Below are 18,766 nucleotides of genomic sequence, written 5' to 3' on the forward strand. Positions count from 1 at the left end.
GCTGGTGATTTCCCCGGCAGCCCGCGCAGGGGGCTGGATGAGTAGCTCTAGGGTGTCTCGGTTGGTCTTGCAGGAGGAGGCAGTCGTCCCCGTTGCTAGTTAGCTGGCCGCGGACGTCTGTTCCCATGGTGCTGGGAGACTCGGCGTCGATTTTGGCAATGGTTTCTCGCCTTCCGTGCTCTTTTAATTCTCTTGCCGCTGCGTCGGCTGCTTCCGCGGTTTGCGCTAATTTGATTACGGTTTGTAGAGTCGGCTCATCTTCGGTGAGGAGTTTACTTCTCACTGTGTGGTTCTTCATGCCGAAAATCAAGGCGTCGGTGAGGCGAGCTTCCGGATCTTGAAACTTGCATTGAGCGAGTACCGTTCGAAGCCGCGTTGTGAATTGGCTTATCGACTCGGTTTCTCTCTGAGCCATCATGTGAAATTGATGCCGGTAAACCACGGCTGGTCTGGTTGGTTTAAAATGGCTCGCTAGTTTCTGTTGAAGGACGTCCCACGCTGTGGCTCTTGCTTGTTCTGGTTCGGTGAGAGTTTGGGCAAGTCTACGGATCTCTGCGCCGCAGTAGTTTAGAAAAATAGCCCGTCTGCGATCGGCTCCGGCGTCCTGCATTCCCGCCGCCTCGAGGAATATCTCGAAGGTGGCCATGTACTCGTCCCAAGTCATTTTCTCGGCATCGAAAAGTTCTGGAGCCTGGCCGATCTGGATTTTGTCCATGTTGCACGCGAAGTTCTTCCGTTCGTTCGTCGCCAGTGAAGTAGACCCAGAGACAGGGTTTGAGCAATCGGTACTTTTATTCAGCTCAGAGAATAAGTGACAGCTCAGCAAGGTAAAGTGACGATTCAGCGAGTACCGACTGGCTCTGCAGGGAGAAGCCGCTTCTTTTATACTTTTGCGGTTCCCGCCAAAGCGAGAGCCGGCCGCGTCTGAGCCAATCAGGAGCGACTTCCTGCTTGGGCTCAGACAGCGCTGGAAAAGAGGAACAAACTATTTACAGCGTTACAAGGTAGCCATTTCAGGATACAACAAATCCCAGCAAGGGGAGCCTCAGGGGAATCCCAGCAACACAAGAGCGGGCGCTTCGGCTGGCAACAGAAGTCAGGAGATGGGGTTTCCCAGCAAGGGGAGCCTCAGGGGAATCACAGCTATGCAAGAACGGGCGCTTTGGTTGGCAACGGAAGTCCGGAGGCGGGGATTCCCAGCGAGGGGAGGCTCAGGGAAATCCCTGCGCTTCGGCTGGCAATGGAAATCTGGAGGCAGGGCATCCCAGCGGGAGCGGCTTGAGTTCGTAAGGTGAAAATAGTTCGCAAGAGGAGGCAAAAAATTCTTAAACACCGGGTTCATATCTTGAAAAGTTTGTTAGTAGAGGTGTTCATAAGAAGAGGTACCACTGTACTTCCATTTTCCCCCCAGAGTTTTACTGTCATATATAGGAATGAGGGAAGGGGACACTTTTCTCCAAGCTAAGCAAACCCAGCCTGTTAATTTTTCCTCATCAGTTCAGGACAAGACAACCTGATATCCAGATGTTTTCAGCTACAATTTCTAGTTGTTTGTCATTGCTTAGCTTGGCTGGAGTTGATTGAACAGCAAAAGCTCTCCATTTCTTTTTCTTTTGGCCCACACACTCTAACAGGATTAACACCTTAAATCTGGTAAAGGTCTGATTGCTTCTCTTGCAGAGGATTTCTTAAATGAGACAAAGAGCATAAAGTTTGACTGGATTGCAATATTTCCATGGAAGAACTGGGAATGATATTCAATGTGCTATAGCTCTGCTTAATTATGCCAGAGATTTGTTGTAGAAATCTGATGAATATTTCTGTAAACCACCATCCCCCCCACCCAATTTTTCAGTCTTGTTGGAAAATGTTGCTTGAAAAGGGTTGCAAATTCACAGGACATGGAGAACACCAAGTGAAGGAATGCAACTAGAGATTATTAGAAATAAATTTCCTTATAATGAGCTCCATTCATTAGTTTATTACCCACAATTTAATTCAGGCCACATCACTTTGATCTTGGTATAATGCACACAACTTCACAAATGAAATCTGTATTTAAGAATAATCAGTGACCAAGTCTTTTGACTTCTAGCAACGCCTGACTTAAACAGTAAGTTCTATTTCATCATATAAAGGGTTAATGTAATAAACTCTGCTGTTTCAGTTTGCCATCTCCTCTTCAGTTTCCTCCACAGAATATCTATTGGCTAAAACCTAGAAGAAGAAAAAAGAAAAAATCCACATGTTAAGGCAATTCCTGAAAACTAATTTGGGAACCTAAATGCTTTCTTTGAACAGAAAAGAACTCTTGTAAAGTATAATGAATTCATACTTTATAAGTCCAGTAGTTGACAAAGTAAAGATAGTACTTGACTTACAACAAGCCATTTAGTGACCATTTGAGCTTACAAAGGATCCTAAAATGTTACTTATGACCTGGCTTCAAAGTTCTGATATCACATATCCCCGCAGTCACCTGACCGGCCTGCATTTATGACCGCATGCAGAGCCCCTAGTAATGAGATTGCAATTTTCAATTTTACTAGAAACCAACATTTACTTCTGGTTTCCAACAAAAATTGCCACATAGTGAACAGATGGTTCACTTAATAACCACCATGTCTACTTAACAACTATTGCATTTGCTTAACCATGCTATATTCCATTAACCATCACTATATACCTTAATGCAGGGGTCTCCAACCGCCGGTCCGCGGACCGGAACCGGGCCGTTGGGGGTTTTCAGCCGGTCCGCGGCACCAGGGCCCCCTCGGCCTTTCCGCGCTGCCCACCGCCCGCCCGATTTGCCCCCTCTGCTCCTCTGCCACCTCCTGCCTTTCACCGCAGCTCCTCCCGCACCCGGAACGCACGCCCTGCCCGCCTCACATTTGCCGAGAGGACTTTCGCCCCGGGCTCTCAGCAAGGGGGCTGCATGAGAGGCGGGGCCGGCGGAAGGTGATATTCAATGTCGGGGGCGCACGGGCGGTTTTGCGCACGCTCCCTATCTCCCTGCTAGCCCACTCGGAATACGTATTCAAAATAAGAAAAGCCTTCGCCTCTCATGCAAACCCCCTTGCTGAGAGCCCGGGGCGAAAGTCCTCTCGGCAAATGTGAGGCGGGCAGGGCGTGCGCGCGTCACCGCTGAGAAGAACGGAGAGAGAACGAGAGTGAGTGAAAGCAACAGACAGCAAGATAGAGAGAAAGTGAGAAAGAGAGAGTGAGAGAAAGGGGGGGAGAGAAAGAGATAGCAAGAGAGAGAGAACAAGAGAGAGAAAGAGCGTGAGAAACAAAACAAGAGAGAAAGAGTGAGAGAGAGAGAAAGCAAAAGAGACAGAAAGAAAACAAGAGAGAGAAAGTGAGAAGAAGAGAGAGAAAGAGGGGGAGAGAGAGAAAGAGAGAGGGGGGAGAGAGAGAAAGAGAGGGAGAAAGAGAGGGAAAGGGGGGAGAGATAGCAAGAGAGGGAGAGAGAAAGAGAGAGGGAAAGGGGGAGAGAGGGGGGAGAGAAAGAGGAGATAAAGGAAGAGGAGAGAGAGAAAGGAAGAGAAAGAAAGAAAGAGGGATAGAAAGAGAGAGAGAGAGTGAGAGATGCTCAGTGAGCCTTTCTTTGAAGTTGCCTTTCTTTCTTTCTTTCTCTTTCTTTCTTTCTTTCTTGCTCTTTTTCTTTCTCTCTTTTACCTTTCCTTCCTCTATTTCTTTTCTTTCTCCTTCCTACCTTCTTCCCTCCCTCCCTCCAGTCCTTCCTCTCTTACTCTCCCCTTTCATAAGTTTCCTTGCTTCCTTCCTCTGTTCCTGTCCCTTCCCTCTTTCCTTCTTCCTTCCTTCCTTCCTTCCTTTCCTCCCTTCCTTTCCTCCCTCCATTTCTTGCTTTCCTTTTCCTTCCTCCCTTCTTTCCTCCCTCATTCCCTTCTTTCACTCCTTCCTCTCTTACTCTCCCCTTTCACACCTTTCTTTGCTTCTTTGCACCCTTCTTCTGTTCCTGTACCTTCCCTTTTTCCTTCCTTCCTTCCCACCCTCCGTCCATTCATTCACCCATTCCTCTCTTGATCGCCCCTTTTACGGCGCCGCTGACAGCTAGCTCCCCCCCCCCCACCGGGCCATGGAAAACTGGTCTAGCTGAAAGCCGGTCCCTGGTGCAAAAAAGGTTGGGGACCTCTGCCTTAATGACTACAATGAAAAAGGTCATAAAGTCAGGTCTGGTCACACAGGTGACTGCATTATGACTTACAGCTGAATGCCAGACTCAATTATGGTCATAATTTAAGGACTACCTGTAACACTTAGGCTGTTCATTTGCTGTGCACATGATGTCATTTCTGCATTCACAAAACTTGAAGTTTATCATTGATAAATGTATAATATTAGAGGCAAAGTTGTTTGGGTGAAATTTATAAATTTATTTTTACAGAAGTGTACTCTTATCAAGGCGACAGACAATCAAATATGCTGAGATATTATATTTTTAAAGGTGGCTTTTTTTTAGTTTGAAGATTTGAACCAGATTAGGAATACAATAGGATAATAGGTAACTTCCCTCCAACTCCCACTCCACTCCATTTTATTTTATTTTATTTTATTTATTTATTTGTCAATCAAGTATAGAATAGTAGTTTATATAAACATAACATCGAAAGTAAGGATAAAACAAAACAATAGGACAGTAGGACAGGGACGGTAGGCACAATGGTGCACTTATGCATGTCCCTTACAGACCTCTTAGAAAAGGGGAGAGGTCAACTGTAGACAACCTAAGGTTGAAGATTTTGGGGTTTGGGGAAGAAACAACAGAGTCAGGTAGTGTACTTTTTGCCGACGATGTGAAACTGTTCAACACCACCGACAACACACTCACTCTTCAAAAAGACCTTGACTTCATTTCAGATTGGTCCAACACCTGGCAACTTCAAATATCAACCAACAAATGCTCTACCCTCCACATCGGCAAAAAGAATCCAAACCACATATATGAACTGAATAAACAAATCCTCACTACCAACCAACACTCAGTAAAAGACCTCGGAATACTCATTTCAAATGACCTAAGTGCTAAAGCCCACTGCAACAATATCACCAAAAAAGCCTCCAGAGTTGTTAACCTGATCCTACGCAGCTTTTGCTCCGGCAATCTCACACTACTCACAAGAGCCTACAAAACCTATGCCAGACCCATTCTCGAATACAGCTCATCTGCCTGGAACCCACACCGCATCTCAGACATCAACACTCTCGAAAACGTCCAAAGATACTTCACCAGAAGAGCCCTCCACTCCTCCACTCGAAACAGAATACCCTACGAAAATAGACTAACCATCCTGGGCCTTGAAAGCCTAGAACTAAGGCGTCTAAAACACGATCTAAGTATTGCCCACAAGATCATACGCTGCAACGTCCTTCCGGCCAACGACTACTTCAGCTTCAACAGCAACAACACAAGAGCACACAATAGATTCAAACTTAATATCAATCGCTCCAAACTTGACTGCAAAAAATACGACTTTAACAATCGAGTTGTCGAAGCGTGGAACTCATTACCGGACTCAATAGTGTCAACCCCCAATCCCCTACACTTCTCCATTAAACTCTCCACGATTGACCTCTCCCGATTCCTCAGAGGCCAGTAAGGGGCGTATATAAGTGCACTGATGTGCCTATCGTCCCCTGTCCAATTCTCTTTTCTTACCTCTTTTATCTTATATATTCTCTCCTCTATATATATTCTCTTCCTATCCACTTCCCTTCTTTTTACTTCCTATCTTTATATATATATTCCTAATGTATATTCTCTCTCATATGTATTGTATATTGGACAAAGAATAAATAATAAATAATAATAGTGAATTCCAGGCATTGATTACTCTGTTGCTGAAGTCGTACTTTCTGCACTCTAGTTTGGAGCAGTTTAAATTTCGTTTGAATCTATTACATTCTTGTGTGTTGTTGCAGCTGACGTTGAAGTAGTCATTAACAGGAAATACATTTTTGTTTATGATTTTGTGGATTATGGTTAGATCAGTTCAGAGGCAACGTAGTTGTAAATTGTCTAATTTCAGTATTTCAAGTCTGGTGGAGTAAGGTATTTTGTTACGGGAGGTGGAGTGAAGGACTCTTCTTGTGAAATATTTCTGGACACTCAATCGTATTCATGTCTGATATGCAATGCGGGTTCCCTACAGGTGAGCTGTATTCTAGAATTGGTCTGACAAATGTTTTGTAAGCTCTGGTTAGCAGTTTAATGTTACCAGAGAAGAAGCTATGTAAGATTAGATTGACAACTCTTAATGCTTTTTTGGTAATGTTGTTACAGTGGGCCCTAGGTGTTAGGTCATTGGATATGAGGACCCCAAGGTCTTTGACATAGTGAGGGATGTCTACAAGTTCATTTCCTTTAAGTATATATTTAGTATTCTGATTCTTTTTAGCAGTGTGTAAGACACAGCATTTACTAGTTGAGATTTGAAGTTGCTAGTTATTAGACCATTCTGCTACATGGTCCATCTTGTGTTTTACTTCTGCGTATGTGCAGAAGTTGTGATTTAAGCACCGCCTGCCTGCCAAACCACACACATGGTGTGTAACTGAGCGAACTGGCAATGAAAAAAACCGGAACACACCCCTAGCCCATTGGGCCTGTTTTTTGACATTCACAGGCTCCAGAGGCTTTCCTGAAGCCTAAAGAAGGCAAAAATTCCCCCCCGCCCTCCAGAAAGCCAAAAACCAGTGGCCAGTGTGCACATGCACACTGGAATTAACATAGGGCAATGCCTCATGTGCCCTCAGATATGGCTCTGCATGCCACCTCTGCCATAGGTTTGCCCTCACAGACTTACCGGTAGGTTATCAAGTCCAACCACCTAGTCAGTGCAGGAATCCAGATTTAAAAATTCCAATAAGGTGACTGTTTTGCCTTATTCAAACACATCAGTGATTGTTCTGACCTGGCTTCCTGATAACAAATCCCAACACAACACAGTGTCCATACAAACCTTGTTTAATAATAACAGATAATAATGGGCTTGTTTAGCAGTCATTCTAAAGTCCAATAAATTATAAAGCAGTCTTTTCTGAGCAACAGCTGTTAATTAAGCTCCTTAATAGTTTCAATAGTTTCAAACAAAATAACTTAAGCCAGACAAAGAGTCCTCAAGATAATAGCCAATGACCCTGGCTGTTTGGCAAAACGGCCAGGAGGAATTTGCAGACAACTTTGTGGAGTTCAAATGGGACCAGGCACAGAAGCTTGAATTTCAAGGACCAGAATTTGGAATGAATTTAGTTGCTTCCTGCAAATTCCTTCCTCCATTTCACCACTTAAATAGGCTATGGGAGTGGCTAATTAACCCAAGCCTTACTCTCGAGTAGTCCTTGTCCTCAAGAGCCATTCCTGCCTTTTGGCAGCTCTGCGTGCATGCACACTGATAACAGGCTCCTCCTCTTTCAGGAATTAAAAATCCTGAGGTAATATCTTAATGCAGAAGGAAGGCCTATGTTGAGAATGCTGTCATTCTGAGGCAGTTGAGTGTGCAGCAACCTAGCAATTATGTGAAAAGTATTTAACTATGCAAGAGCTCTCTGCTCTTTCTCTCTTGCTCTCTCTCTCTGATATCTGATCCTGATCTGTGTGAAGTGTGCTCTGAAACTGCTGTATTGATCTGTTGGTTCCTGTGAGTTATTGTAACTGAGATAGTTGTAGTGAGATACTAATGCGATGTATGTATAGTATAGATAGTATAGTATAGTATATACTATAGTATAGTATAGATAGTATAGATAGTGTAAATAATAAGTAAATATATTTTCCAAGACTTCCTACTGCTACTGTGTTTCATTGAAGATTTCAACTCCATATCTACTGGTCTGTGGCTGGCTGGTTAGGTTGGTTAGCTGGTTGGGCTGGTTTGCTGCTTGGGATGGCTAGTTTCTGCAAATGCAGCTCTGATATCCTCTTCTTCATCTTCATTTATAGCAGCCTCTGGAGGTTCTGAAGGTCTTGGCTAAATCTCTGCCTGTTGCACCGAGTCCACTCCAGCCTCTTCACTGTCCGACTCTGGTACCAGCTGCACAAGCCTCTGGCAAATCACAACATCAGCCTCTTCGCTGTCTGAATCAGCTACCAGCTTCAGAGGCCGCTGGCGGGCACAACAGTGATATGCAGTGAAGGGCTGCTTGTCTTCAGACTTACTGGTGCGCTCTCTGAGACCAATGAGGGTGTGTGCACATCTGGCGCACAAATGTGTGTCGGCATAAGATTCCCCTTCTGCGCATGTGCCACATGCAAAATCTCACATGAGGATGCTCGCGCATGTGCAGAAGCAAAAAACTCACAGAAAAGGTCTTAAGCATAAAACGTATCAGGAAAGACTTAATGAACTCAATCTGTATAGTCTGGAGGACAGAAGGAAAAGGGGGGACATGATCGAAACATTTAAATATGTTAAAGGGTTAAATAAGATTCAGGAGGGAAGTGTTTTTAATAGGAAAGTGAACACAAGAACAAGGGGACACAATTTGAGGTTAGTTGGGGGAAAGATCAAAAGCAACGTGAGAAAATATTATTTCACTGAAAGAGTAGTAGATCCTTGGAACAAACTTCCAGCAGACGTGGTTGATAAATCCACAGTAACTGAATTTAAACATGCCTCTGATAAACATATATCCATTGTAAGATGAAATACAGGAAATAGTATAAGGGCAGACTAGATGGACAATGAGGTCTTTTTCTGCCGTCAGTCTTCTATGTTTCTATGTTTCTATGAAAATAGGCAAAATCTCATGCTCAAGATCATTCTCGCACAATATTTTGCTTGCAGCGCATGCACAGCAGCTGAATGGTGCATGGGGGCACACGTGCATGTGTCGGGAATGCGCAGCTGCATGAACATTGCAATTTTTGCTACCACTCTGCCATGTGGCCCCGTTCTGGGTGCAGCCCACCACTGAAGCCTAACAATGTCCTTGAATCTTTGCAGACAGCTTAATTTATAGTTTCCTGACGTCTCTTTCTTCTTTGCACTTGTGTCAGTTGGTCTGAATCCTTCTTAAGATGTACTGCTTGGAATTAAAGTGGAATAATTATTTCGTGTGATATTGATACTACTTAGCCTTTTTCCCAGCTACATCATGCTACGTTTGAATTGCATTTCCATCTTCTACGGTATTAACTAACCTGCCCAATCTTGTGTCATTTGCAAATTTGTAAAGCATTCCCTCCACATAGAAGCCATTAATATTGTATATATTAACATGCAGAGCTCAGAGCCAAATGTTGTGACAGTCCATTTAAGATCGTCTTCTAGTTTAATGTTGATAAATATACTTTGAGCAGTTTTGACCCAAGTATGTGTTTATATAATTATCATGCCATCCACCCCCCTAACTTGCTAACTGGAACGTCATGGTTGTCCTTTGTCAAATGCTTTGTTGAAATCAAGATATATTATGCTCACAGCATTTCACAATCTACCAAGGAAGTTACCTGATCAAAGCATGAGATAAGATTAGTTTTGGAAGACTTGTTCTAGAGAAATATATACAGTAACTTGACCTCCATTATTTAACACCTTGTTTCAAGTTGCGTACAACTCAATCTTTTTATATTGTAGAACAGACAGACTGGAGAATGGATCCTTATTTTTCCTTTTTCTGGAGATTCATCATTTTTCCAGGATTTCTCTCAAATAAATTCCTAACAGACAGGAAGCAGCAGGTGAAACTAGGCAAAATCACAGCAGATACCTGTATAATTAACACAGACATCCCGACCCCCAGGCTGTGTATTCTCACTACATCTCTTCTCACTATATATCAATGACTACATCCAGGTGCACGGCGTTACCAGAATGGGCAGGGAGCATGGAGAGCATGTGCAGTGGCACATGTGCATCCTGTGCTGAATTCTGTTTCTGCGCATGCATGAACCCTGCGCGAGGATACGAGAGAGAGATTTGGGGGGGGGGGGGGCTTCCACGCATGTGCATAAGCAAAAAGGCCCAGAAAATGGCCAAAATAAGGTGACAGCTGCCGCTTGCTCTGCCACGCCATGAGGGGCAGCTCCACCGCAATTGGCCCACCTGCTGCCCGCTCCACCACGCTGCTATCCGCCGTGCTGTGAGCAGCCTGCCCAGCCCTTACCTTGTGTGGAGCGTGCTTGCCCGATTTCCCGCAGGGGCATCAAGAAGGTGGGCCATGGCGCAGATGTGCAGCAGCCAAAATCTCACGTGGACGTCCTTCTGGCAGCGAGATTTGGGCAAAAATTGCCAATTTCTTTGCTTCCGCACATGTGTGGAAGCAAAAAACCAGTCATTTTTACCGTAATTGTGCCAGTTGCGTTTGCACAGTGCGTGTGTGCCCAGTGATAATGGAGCTGCATGGGCAGCTCCATTTCCACTACTGGAGCAGCATTAGCCCCTGTTCTGGGCCGGTCCCTTCCCTGACTGCATCTTGAACGATCCATTTATTAAACTATTGAAATTTGCAGATAATGCAACAGTGATTGGTCTTATTCGAGACAACGATGAAACTGCATAGAGATGGAAGGTTGAACAACTAGCCTTGTGTGCGACTGGAGCAATCTGAAACTGAACGCGCTCAAAAGCATAGAAATAATAATAAATAGACTTTAGGAGGAACCCTCCCATTCTACCACCTCTTGCAATACTAGACAACACAGTATCGACCTTCACATTTCTAGGTTCTATCATATCTCAAGACCTAAAATGATCACCTAACATCAAAAATGCCATCAAAAAGGCACAACAGAGAATGTTCTTTCGGTGTCAACTCAGGAAGTTCAAACTGCCCAAGGAGCTGGTGATAGACTTCTACAGAGGAATTATTGAGTCTGCCATCTGCACCTCTATAACTATCTGATTCGGTTCTGCAACCCAATAAGATAGACACAGACTTCAGACTATAATCATAACTGCAGAAAAAACAATTCCTGCCCACCTGCCTTCCATTGAAGACCTATATACTGCATGAGTCAAAAAGAGCTGTGAAAATATTTACTGACCCTTCACATCCTGGACATAAATTGTTGCAACTCCTACCCTCAAAACAATGCTATAGAGCACTGCACACCAAGACACAAGAACATTTTCCCCAAATGCCTTCCGTCTTCCTTCTGCCTTCCTTCCTTCCTACCATCTTTCTTTCTGTCTATCTGCCTTCCTTCCTTACACCCGACCTGTCACCCCCAAACTGTGTCTGTCGGCTGGCATCTTTAGGGGAAAAAAGATTACAAAATACAGAAACCCTACTCACTGCAAGAAGTTGTTAATTGCTCATCCTTGCAAGAAGAATTTCTGTATTTTGCAATCTTTTTTTCCCTAAAGAGACAGGTACACTGAGCTGTTTATCTCCAGTAAAATGCCCATCTCGCAGTGGGACGCAGGTTGGGGGGGGGTGACAGGTCAGGTGGGGAGGACCAGGGTGGGGGCTCTTAGGAAAGAAGAAAGACAGACAGAAAAAAAGATGGTAGGAAGGGAGGCAGAAAAAATAAGGGAGGAGGGAAGAAGGAAAGGAAAAGGAAAGAAACAAAAAGAAAGGCAGGCAGGCAGGCAGGCAGGCAGTAAAAAAGATGGTTGGAAGGAAGGAAGAGGAAGGCAAGGGAGAAAAGAAGGAAAGAAAAAGGAAAGAAAGAAAGAAAGAGAAAGGAAGGAAGACAGAAAAAGAAAGAAAAAAAGAAAGAAAGAAAGATGGCAGGCAGGAAGACAGACAGAAAAAGAAAGGAGGGAGGGGAGGGAAGTGAGGGAAGAAGAAAAGAAAAAAGGAAAGAAAGAGGGAGGGAAGGAGGATGACAGACAGAAAGAAAGAAAGATGGTAGATAGGAATTCTGGGAGGGAGGAACCCAGGAAGAACGAGGTAATTTTGTCACACTATTCCAAGAAGAGGTTTCATATTAGATGCCCTTATCCTATTCCTACAGATACACCTCTGAGACTTTTGTTACTTTGAAATATGATGCTTATCAAGATATATTGGATGGACTGGCGTAGATCGATTGGGAATGTATTCCAGCTTTGCACTTGTACACTGTATATGTTTTTTTCTACCATTGAGAAAACTGTCTGAGTAAAATAAAATTGGAAAAAATGTTGATCACCCACATTTATATTTTAATTGAGTGGATTATTTATGATTTGTACTATTTGTTGTGAGCCGCCCCGAGTCTTCGGAGAGGGGCGGCATACAAATCCAAATAATAAATAAATAAATAAATAATAAATTTAGCTTTGACAGTGCAAATACATCAGGATAATGCAGGTGGGATAGTGGGTTTTTGTTGTTGTTGTTTTGAGTTCTGGAAGTCCCTGCCACATTGATGGAAGCGCATTGTTCCTACATACATAAATATACAGAAAATTGAGCCCTTACCCTTGGTTTGTGTGTCAAACATGGGATTATCAAACCCTTCTACAATTGTTCTGAAATCTTCTTCATCCCCTTTTCGTTTCCACAAAGAGGAAAGATTCAGAGAGGAAAGAGATCTGTGAAAATAGAAATGGCAGAATGTTAACAAAGACAATTGCATTTAATTTCTTAAGAAGACTCACTTAAGCCTGCTGAATTTAGCAAATTATTAGCAAAGAATTTAAAATCTGTGTACTATCAGTGAAAACTGGCCAAAAAGAGAAGTCATATCGGCAGTCTTTGTAGCAGATGTGTGAGCTAACATAATAATGTACAAGAAAAGTAAAATAAGCTCCTGAAGTAGACTTTGGTATTTTCAGGACATTTACGCTGCACAAGAATTGATGTCACTGTGATCTAAATTTATGCCAGAGCTGCAGTTTAGGCTGGATTAATAAAAACATATATTCCACTATATAAAGATATGGAATGAATTCTCAAATACACCCATTTAGGGGAAAGGAAAAGACTAGTAATAGGTTTTCAAGACACAGTGAAATTGACATTTTTTTTCTCTTTATTTTGTACTAGTCAGGCTGAAACTGGCATTCGGTATCTGTTTCTGGCCACCCCTTTTAAAGTTATTGGCAAGGGACATTACAAATGAAACAATAGAGGAGAAGAAAAATTAAGAGAAGATATGATAGTGGTGCTGGTGTGATTTTTTTTGTCGAGTATAAACTTCATAAGAAACTTCATAATTTATGTGGTGTATAGACATCGAGAGTCTGCTTTACAAGATACTATTTTACTGAAAGAATAGTAGATGCTTGGAACAAACTTCCAGCAGACGTGATTGGTAAATCCACAGTAACTGAATTTAAATATGCCTGGGATAAATATAGATCCATCCTAAGATAAAAGACAGGAAATAGTATAAGGGCAGACTAGATGGACCATGAGGTCTTTTTCTGCCATCAATCTTCTACGTTTCTATTTTTCTATTTGTTTTGCTGCAGGTTCCTAGATTGCCATTGTCCAGGAGTGCTTTAGACAGAGGTAGGCTGCTAAGGTGGAACGGTGACATACAGTAGCTGATTTGATAGTATTCCTTATGACCATAACGTATTGCAAAATAGCCTCTCTTTGATTTGACTGCTTCATCCCTTGGGAAATGGCATGTTTTTGGTAGCTGCTATGAAACAGGGAATGAAACTGCTATGAAACTGCTATGGGACCCTGTAGGTGTACCTTTTTTTGATCACACACAGCACGTCTTTTGGAACAGATAAAGTTGGCTTTCAAAACCTGTTTTTTTCCTCCAATCACTTGGCTAGGCTATTGGAGGAGCCCCTCTCGGAAACAGTTTTGGAATGAGAACATGCTGTGATATGGCCTTGGTTGTCTTGAATGGCAGTGTGTTTCTGTGAAATTTATGCTGTTTGGTTATTTTGTTTTGTGTTTTTAATTCTAACTTAGCCATTCAATTTTCCTTGAGTGGCCATATAATATACTGCCTAAATTAACAAACAAATTTATTTAGCCTGCCATCTTCAATGGGGTAGAATATGTAGGCCTATCAGTATCAATTTCTTGATACCTTTGGAACTGGGACTGAATGATGGTTACATATTTATTTCTTCGGTTTTATTTATTTCTTCGATTTTTTATGCTGCCCTTCTCTTTAGACTCAGGGTGGCTTACAACATGTTAGCAATAGCACCTTTTTAACAGAGCCAGCATATTGCCCCCACAATCTGGGTCCTCATTTTACCCACCTCAGAAGGATGGCAGGCTGAGTCAACCTTGAGCCGGTGGTGAGATTTGAACCGCTGACTTGTAGATCTAGCAGTCAGCTTTAGTGACCTGCAGTACTGCACTCTACCCACTGTGCCACCTCGGCTCATATTGTTCTTTACTCAAGGCTGTCCTTGAGTAACAATTATAATGGCTGTCTATGAAGCAGTCAATAGAAACATTGTAGATTTGTTTGTTTGTTTATTTATACTAATAATTTTTACAAGAAATCAAACAAGTAAGGGAACAGAAAAAGTGACAAAGCTTGAAGCAAGATTAAGCAGAGCATATTTTTAACCTTGATGGACAAAGCCGTTTAATACCCCAGAAGGAACTCATGTACAATATCAATTTTTTACCAATCCCAAATACTTTTATTATATCCTTGCACCCTCACCCAGAAGGGAATACATAGACACTTTGCCCTCGATGTTATTGACCAGAAAATTCAATATCTCCTATGCAGAACACACATGAGTCCTATCCATCATTCTTAGATGGCAGAGTTAATCATTCTTCTAATCACAAATTATCAGCCCTGATCTCAACAGGCAATGGGGTGTTTATTATTAAATAACCAGGATCATAAAGCAAGAAAGTGAGAAGACGTTATAGGTATAATACATGTAACTCATAGTGCGAATAAGCTCTTTTAAAATCTCAGGTATTTGAATGTTGTTGTTTTTTGTTTACTTTGGTCTGTGACTAAATTATTTCCTCCACTTTCTCCTCCTCCTCTGCCCCCCATCATAATCACCATCAAAAATGTCAGTCATTAAACACCTGAGCAAATGAAGATTCACAAGGGCCGCACAAAATAGTTCACTAATGTGGCCCTGTAATTAAGGAGGTTGTCTCTTTGATTGCTAACCTCCTCACCTGGGAGGGGGCAGGGAGAGGCCCTGGGCAGAAATTCTGAGAAAACCAAGTTTGATGGTGATATAAGAAGCTGGACTTCTTTTATTCCCTACAGCTGCATAAAAATGCTGTTATTCCTTTTAAGATGACCTCAGTCACCCTGCAAGGTGCAGAATAAATTTGATCCCATCTTTAAACCCTCATTATAAATTTGTGTGGCTGTTCAGGAGGCTGCTCCTGGCTGTCTCTGCATTAAAAAAAAGGAGCTTTCTCCTGCATATTTCAAAGCCTCTTGTATGGATTAGCACAGCCCTCATACTTATAACAGGCACCACATGAAACAGATGTAATCAAAATCATATGTTTGTAACAGGTTCCATTTCAAATGAGATTCTTAAATTTAGCTCTCAGAAGCGCTGCTCTCTTGAAATTCCTATATATATCCAACAGTAGGTTCCAAAATTTTTATATCACTCTATGGGCATGGCTTATTTTGTGGGTGTGGCTTATTTTGTGGGCATAGCTTGATGATCATGTGACAGTGGGCATGTGACTGGGGGAGGGGTTGCTGGGTGATCATGTGACTGGGTGGTCATGTGACTGGGTAGGCAGGGACAACTTGTCACTCATGTAAAGAGGCCTCAATAAGATACAATTTCCCTGTCTATTTACCGAACATCTAAAATAAACTATTTAATCATATGTATACTGTATATGCTATATGTGTACATACATATTACACACAGGCACACAAAAAGATACATTATCTACTATATATACTGCATTTGTATACACACAGAGAGAGGGGGAGGGAGAGAGAGAGAGAGAGAGAGAGAGAGAGAGAGAGAGAGAGAGAGAGAGAGAGAGAGAGAGAGGGCTATCTTCTAAAACTACACATTCAATCTCACTTACTGAATTTGGAAAAACACATCCAGAGTCCACACTCTGCCACACATTTAATCAAAACTTATGTGCTTTAGAACATTACACATGCCTTCAGATGTTCTTCCCTAACTTACACATCACTGTTAGAGCCAGGAAATGTCATGGGTTGAGTAAAATGTGGTGAACTTAATAATGCTCTTGGGCTCAATTGTGGTCATAAGTCAAGTACTATCTCTGCCTTCCTCTGCATGGCAGCTTTGTCCTAGTAAACTCCTTCTCCTTTTTGGAAATTTTCCTCTCTGCTAGAGGCACCACAATAATCCAGACAATATAAGGTTTCCTGCTGCAGCACGGGGTGGACTAGATGATCTCTGAGATACAGTATCTTCCAGTCCTAAATTGCTGTGCTGTTTCAAAGTGTCTTCTAAAGCCAGATCTAGAAGCAAGGTTTGTGGTCCTTCCTTCCTTCCTTCCTTCCTTCCTTCCTTCCTTCCTTCCTTCCTTCCTTCCTTCCTCTTCCTTCCTTCCTTTCTTTTTATTTCTTTATCTTTCTTCCTTCCTTCCTTTTTCTTTCTCTTTATCTCTTTTTCTTTCTTCTCTCCCTCCCCCTTCCCTCCTTTTTTCTTTCTTTCTCAATCTCTCTCTCTCTCCCTCTCTCTCTCCCTTTTTTCCTCCCACCCTCCCTTCCTGTGAAGAACCCCAGAAGGTCTTTGGTATCAGGAAGAAAAACTGGACATTTTGAAATGGAGAACATGCCCATTGATCATCTAACATTCTTAGAGCTCCACTGTTGATTAGCTTAGCAGCCACTTACAATTAAGCTCTCAACTCAAACTCCATGCACATGGGGATCCCCAAACGGTGAAGGTTTCATTCTTACTTGAAGTCCACCACCTCCCATGCATCCCTTTTGGGCCTAGCAAGCTCCCTACAGCCTCCTGGAAGCCAAAAGGGGAGGGGCGGTGCCCCACACACCCATGTCCTATTTTGGACCTAGCAAGCTCCCTACAGCCCCCTTAGAACCAAAAGGAGTACAGGGGGACCTGGAAGCAAGGATGGGTTCTAACTTGCCTCACTGCTGATTTACTTCCTCCAGCACCACGTGGCAAAAAAAAAAAAGCTGAAAAACCTCTGGCAACTGCATGCACAGTGCCAGAACTTGGATTCTGAGCATGCTCAGAAGGGGAAAAAAATTAAAAATGACTGATCCAGTTCGGTGACATCCTCATGACATCACCAGCGGGTTGTTACCAGTTCGGGTGAACCAGTCCAAACTGGGAGGAAACCACTCCTGCATATGTTTAATTCTCCATGTCTTGCTGGTCTATTTCTTAATATATGAAGGAAGAAGCAAGTGACATTTTGACATGTCCTTCTGGTACCAAAGGGAGCTACAAATCATGGCCATGCATATTTTGCAGAATTTAACTTTTTTCTTCTGAGCTATGGAAAGTATTCCAAGGAGGCTCATCTCCAGAATCATAATATTGCTTACGGGCATCCAGATTATTTGCTCAAAGCTTCCTCTTTAGAAAGGCATTTTTCCCCAGGAGCAGTTTGACTTGAACTTGTTATCTATTTTCCCTGCCCACTCTTGTTACTTATTCTGTATAGTCTGGAGGACAGAAGGGAAAGGGAGGACATGATCAAAACATTTAAATATGTTAAAGGGTTAGCTAAGGTTCAGGAGAAAAATGTTTTTAATAGGAAAGTGAATGCAAGAACAAGGGGGAACAATTTGAGGTCAGTTGGAGGAAAGATCAGAAGCAACATGAGAAGATATTATTTTACTGAAAGATTAGTAGATGCTTGGAACAAACTTCCAGCAGATGTGGTTGGTAAATCCATAGTAACTGAATTTAAATACGCCTGGGATAAACATATATCCATCCTAAGATAAAATACAGGGAATAGTATAAGGGCAGATTAGAGGGACCATGAGGTCTTTTTCTGCCGTCAATCTTCTATGTTTCTATGTTTCTATTCTTTTCAGTGTTTTATTGGCCTTTGTTTTTAGGTGATGGCTAAAATCATTTGGTCTAAGTTATTTTAATTTTGTACTGATATAAATGCTGTTGGCCATCTCGAGCGCTGCATAGGCATTAGAAAGGCACGAGACAAATTTTCATATGATTAAATAAAACAAGAGTATTAGACCACATTGGCTTTTTAAAAATATATCTGCTATTATGCTGAACCATATTTTCCTGCAATTTGATCTGGGCAGTCTTGGGGGTTTTAAAAAAAGCATCACAAATAGCTCCCTCTCCCTCCGATTTCTACCCTTCATGGAAGCTATTGTTGTTTTTCTCAGTGTGGCTGCCAATGGGGGGATGGGGATGAGGAGAAGGAACATCTCTGTTGCCTAGGCAACCAGGCCAATGCTCACTTGGATCTCCAAAACGTGCACCCCCATGAAAATAATGGTTTGCCAAGCCATGGAATTTCAGTGCAGATGTTATAACTTCTCACATTATACCAAAGACGTTAGAGGCGCTAGCTCTTATTCCATGTGTAGTGGCACTATGGATTTTTCCTTGTAAGCTTCTATTTTGTCCTGGCATGAGCTGGGAAGCCAGACATTTGGTAGACTGCTGGGAAGAAGAATCATATTCCCAAAGGATGGGTTCCTCCCGGTGCGGTGCGCTGCTCAGAGATTGGCCCGCCAATGATGCAAGAGCTGGGGTGGCGCAGCAGGTAGAGTGCTGTACTGCAATCCACTGAAACTGACTGTAGATCTGAAAGTCAGCGGTTCAAATCTCATCACCGGCTCAAGGTTGACTCAGCCTTCCATTCTTCCGAGGTGGGTAAAATGAGGACCCGGATTGTGGGGGCAATATGCTGGCTCTGTTAAAAAGTGCTATTGCTAGCATGTTGT

The 18,766-nt window shown here is 42.7% G+C and overlaps 1 protein-coding gene across 5 annotated transcripts in view; it reads right to left on the reverse strand.

Annotated features, from left to right (window-relative positions):
• Positions 1 to 1,961: 1,961 nt before the first annotated feature.
• AMN (amnion associated transmembrane protein) overlaps positions 1,962 to 18,766 on the reverse strand; it is a 142,714-nt gene continuing 125,909 nt past the window's right edge. For 4 of the 5 annotated variants that reach the window (XM_070733414.1, XM_070733398.1, XM_070733389.1 and 1 more), the window contains 2 exons: positions 12,373 to 12,485; positions 1,962 to 2,217 (listed from right to left, as the gene is read on the reverse strand). In XM_070733414.1, the coding sequence (XP_070589515.1) occupies positions 2,204 to 2,217; positions 12,373 to 12,485 (127 nt within the window). In that variant the 3' untranslated portion in view covers positions 1,962 to 2,203. The remainder of the gene's footprint in view (positions 2,218 to 12,372; positions 12,486 to 18,766) is intronic. The other variant, XM_070733404.1, reaches the window with a different exon arrangement.

This window comes from Erythrolamprus reginae, chromosome 1 (genome assembly GCF_031021105.1).
Source record: "Erythrolamprus reginae isolate rEryReg1 chromosome 1, rEryReg1.hap1, whole genome shotgun sequence".
Classification (NCBI taxonomy): Eukaryota; Metazoa; Chordata; class Lepidosauria; order Squamata; family Dipsadidae; genus Erythrolamprus; species Erythrolamprus reginae.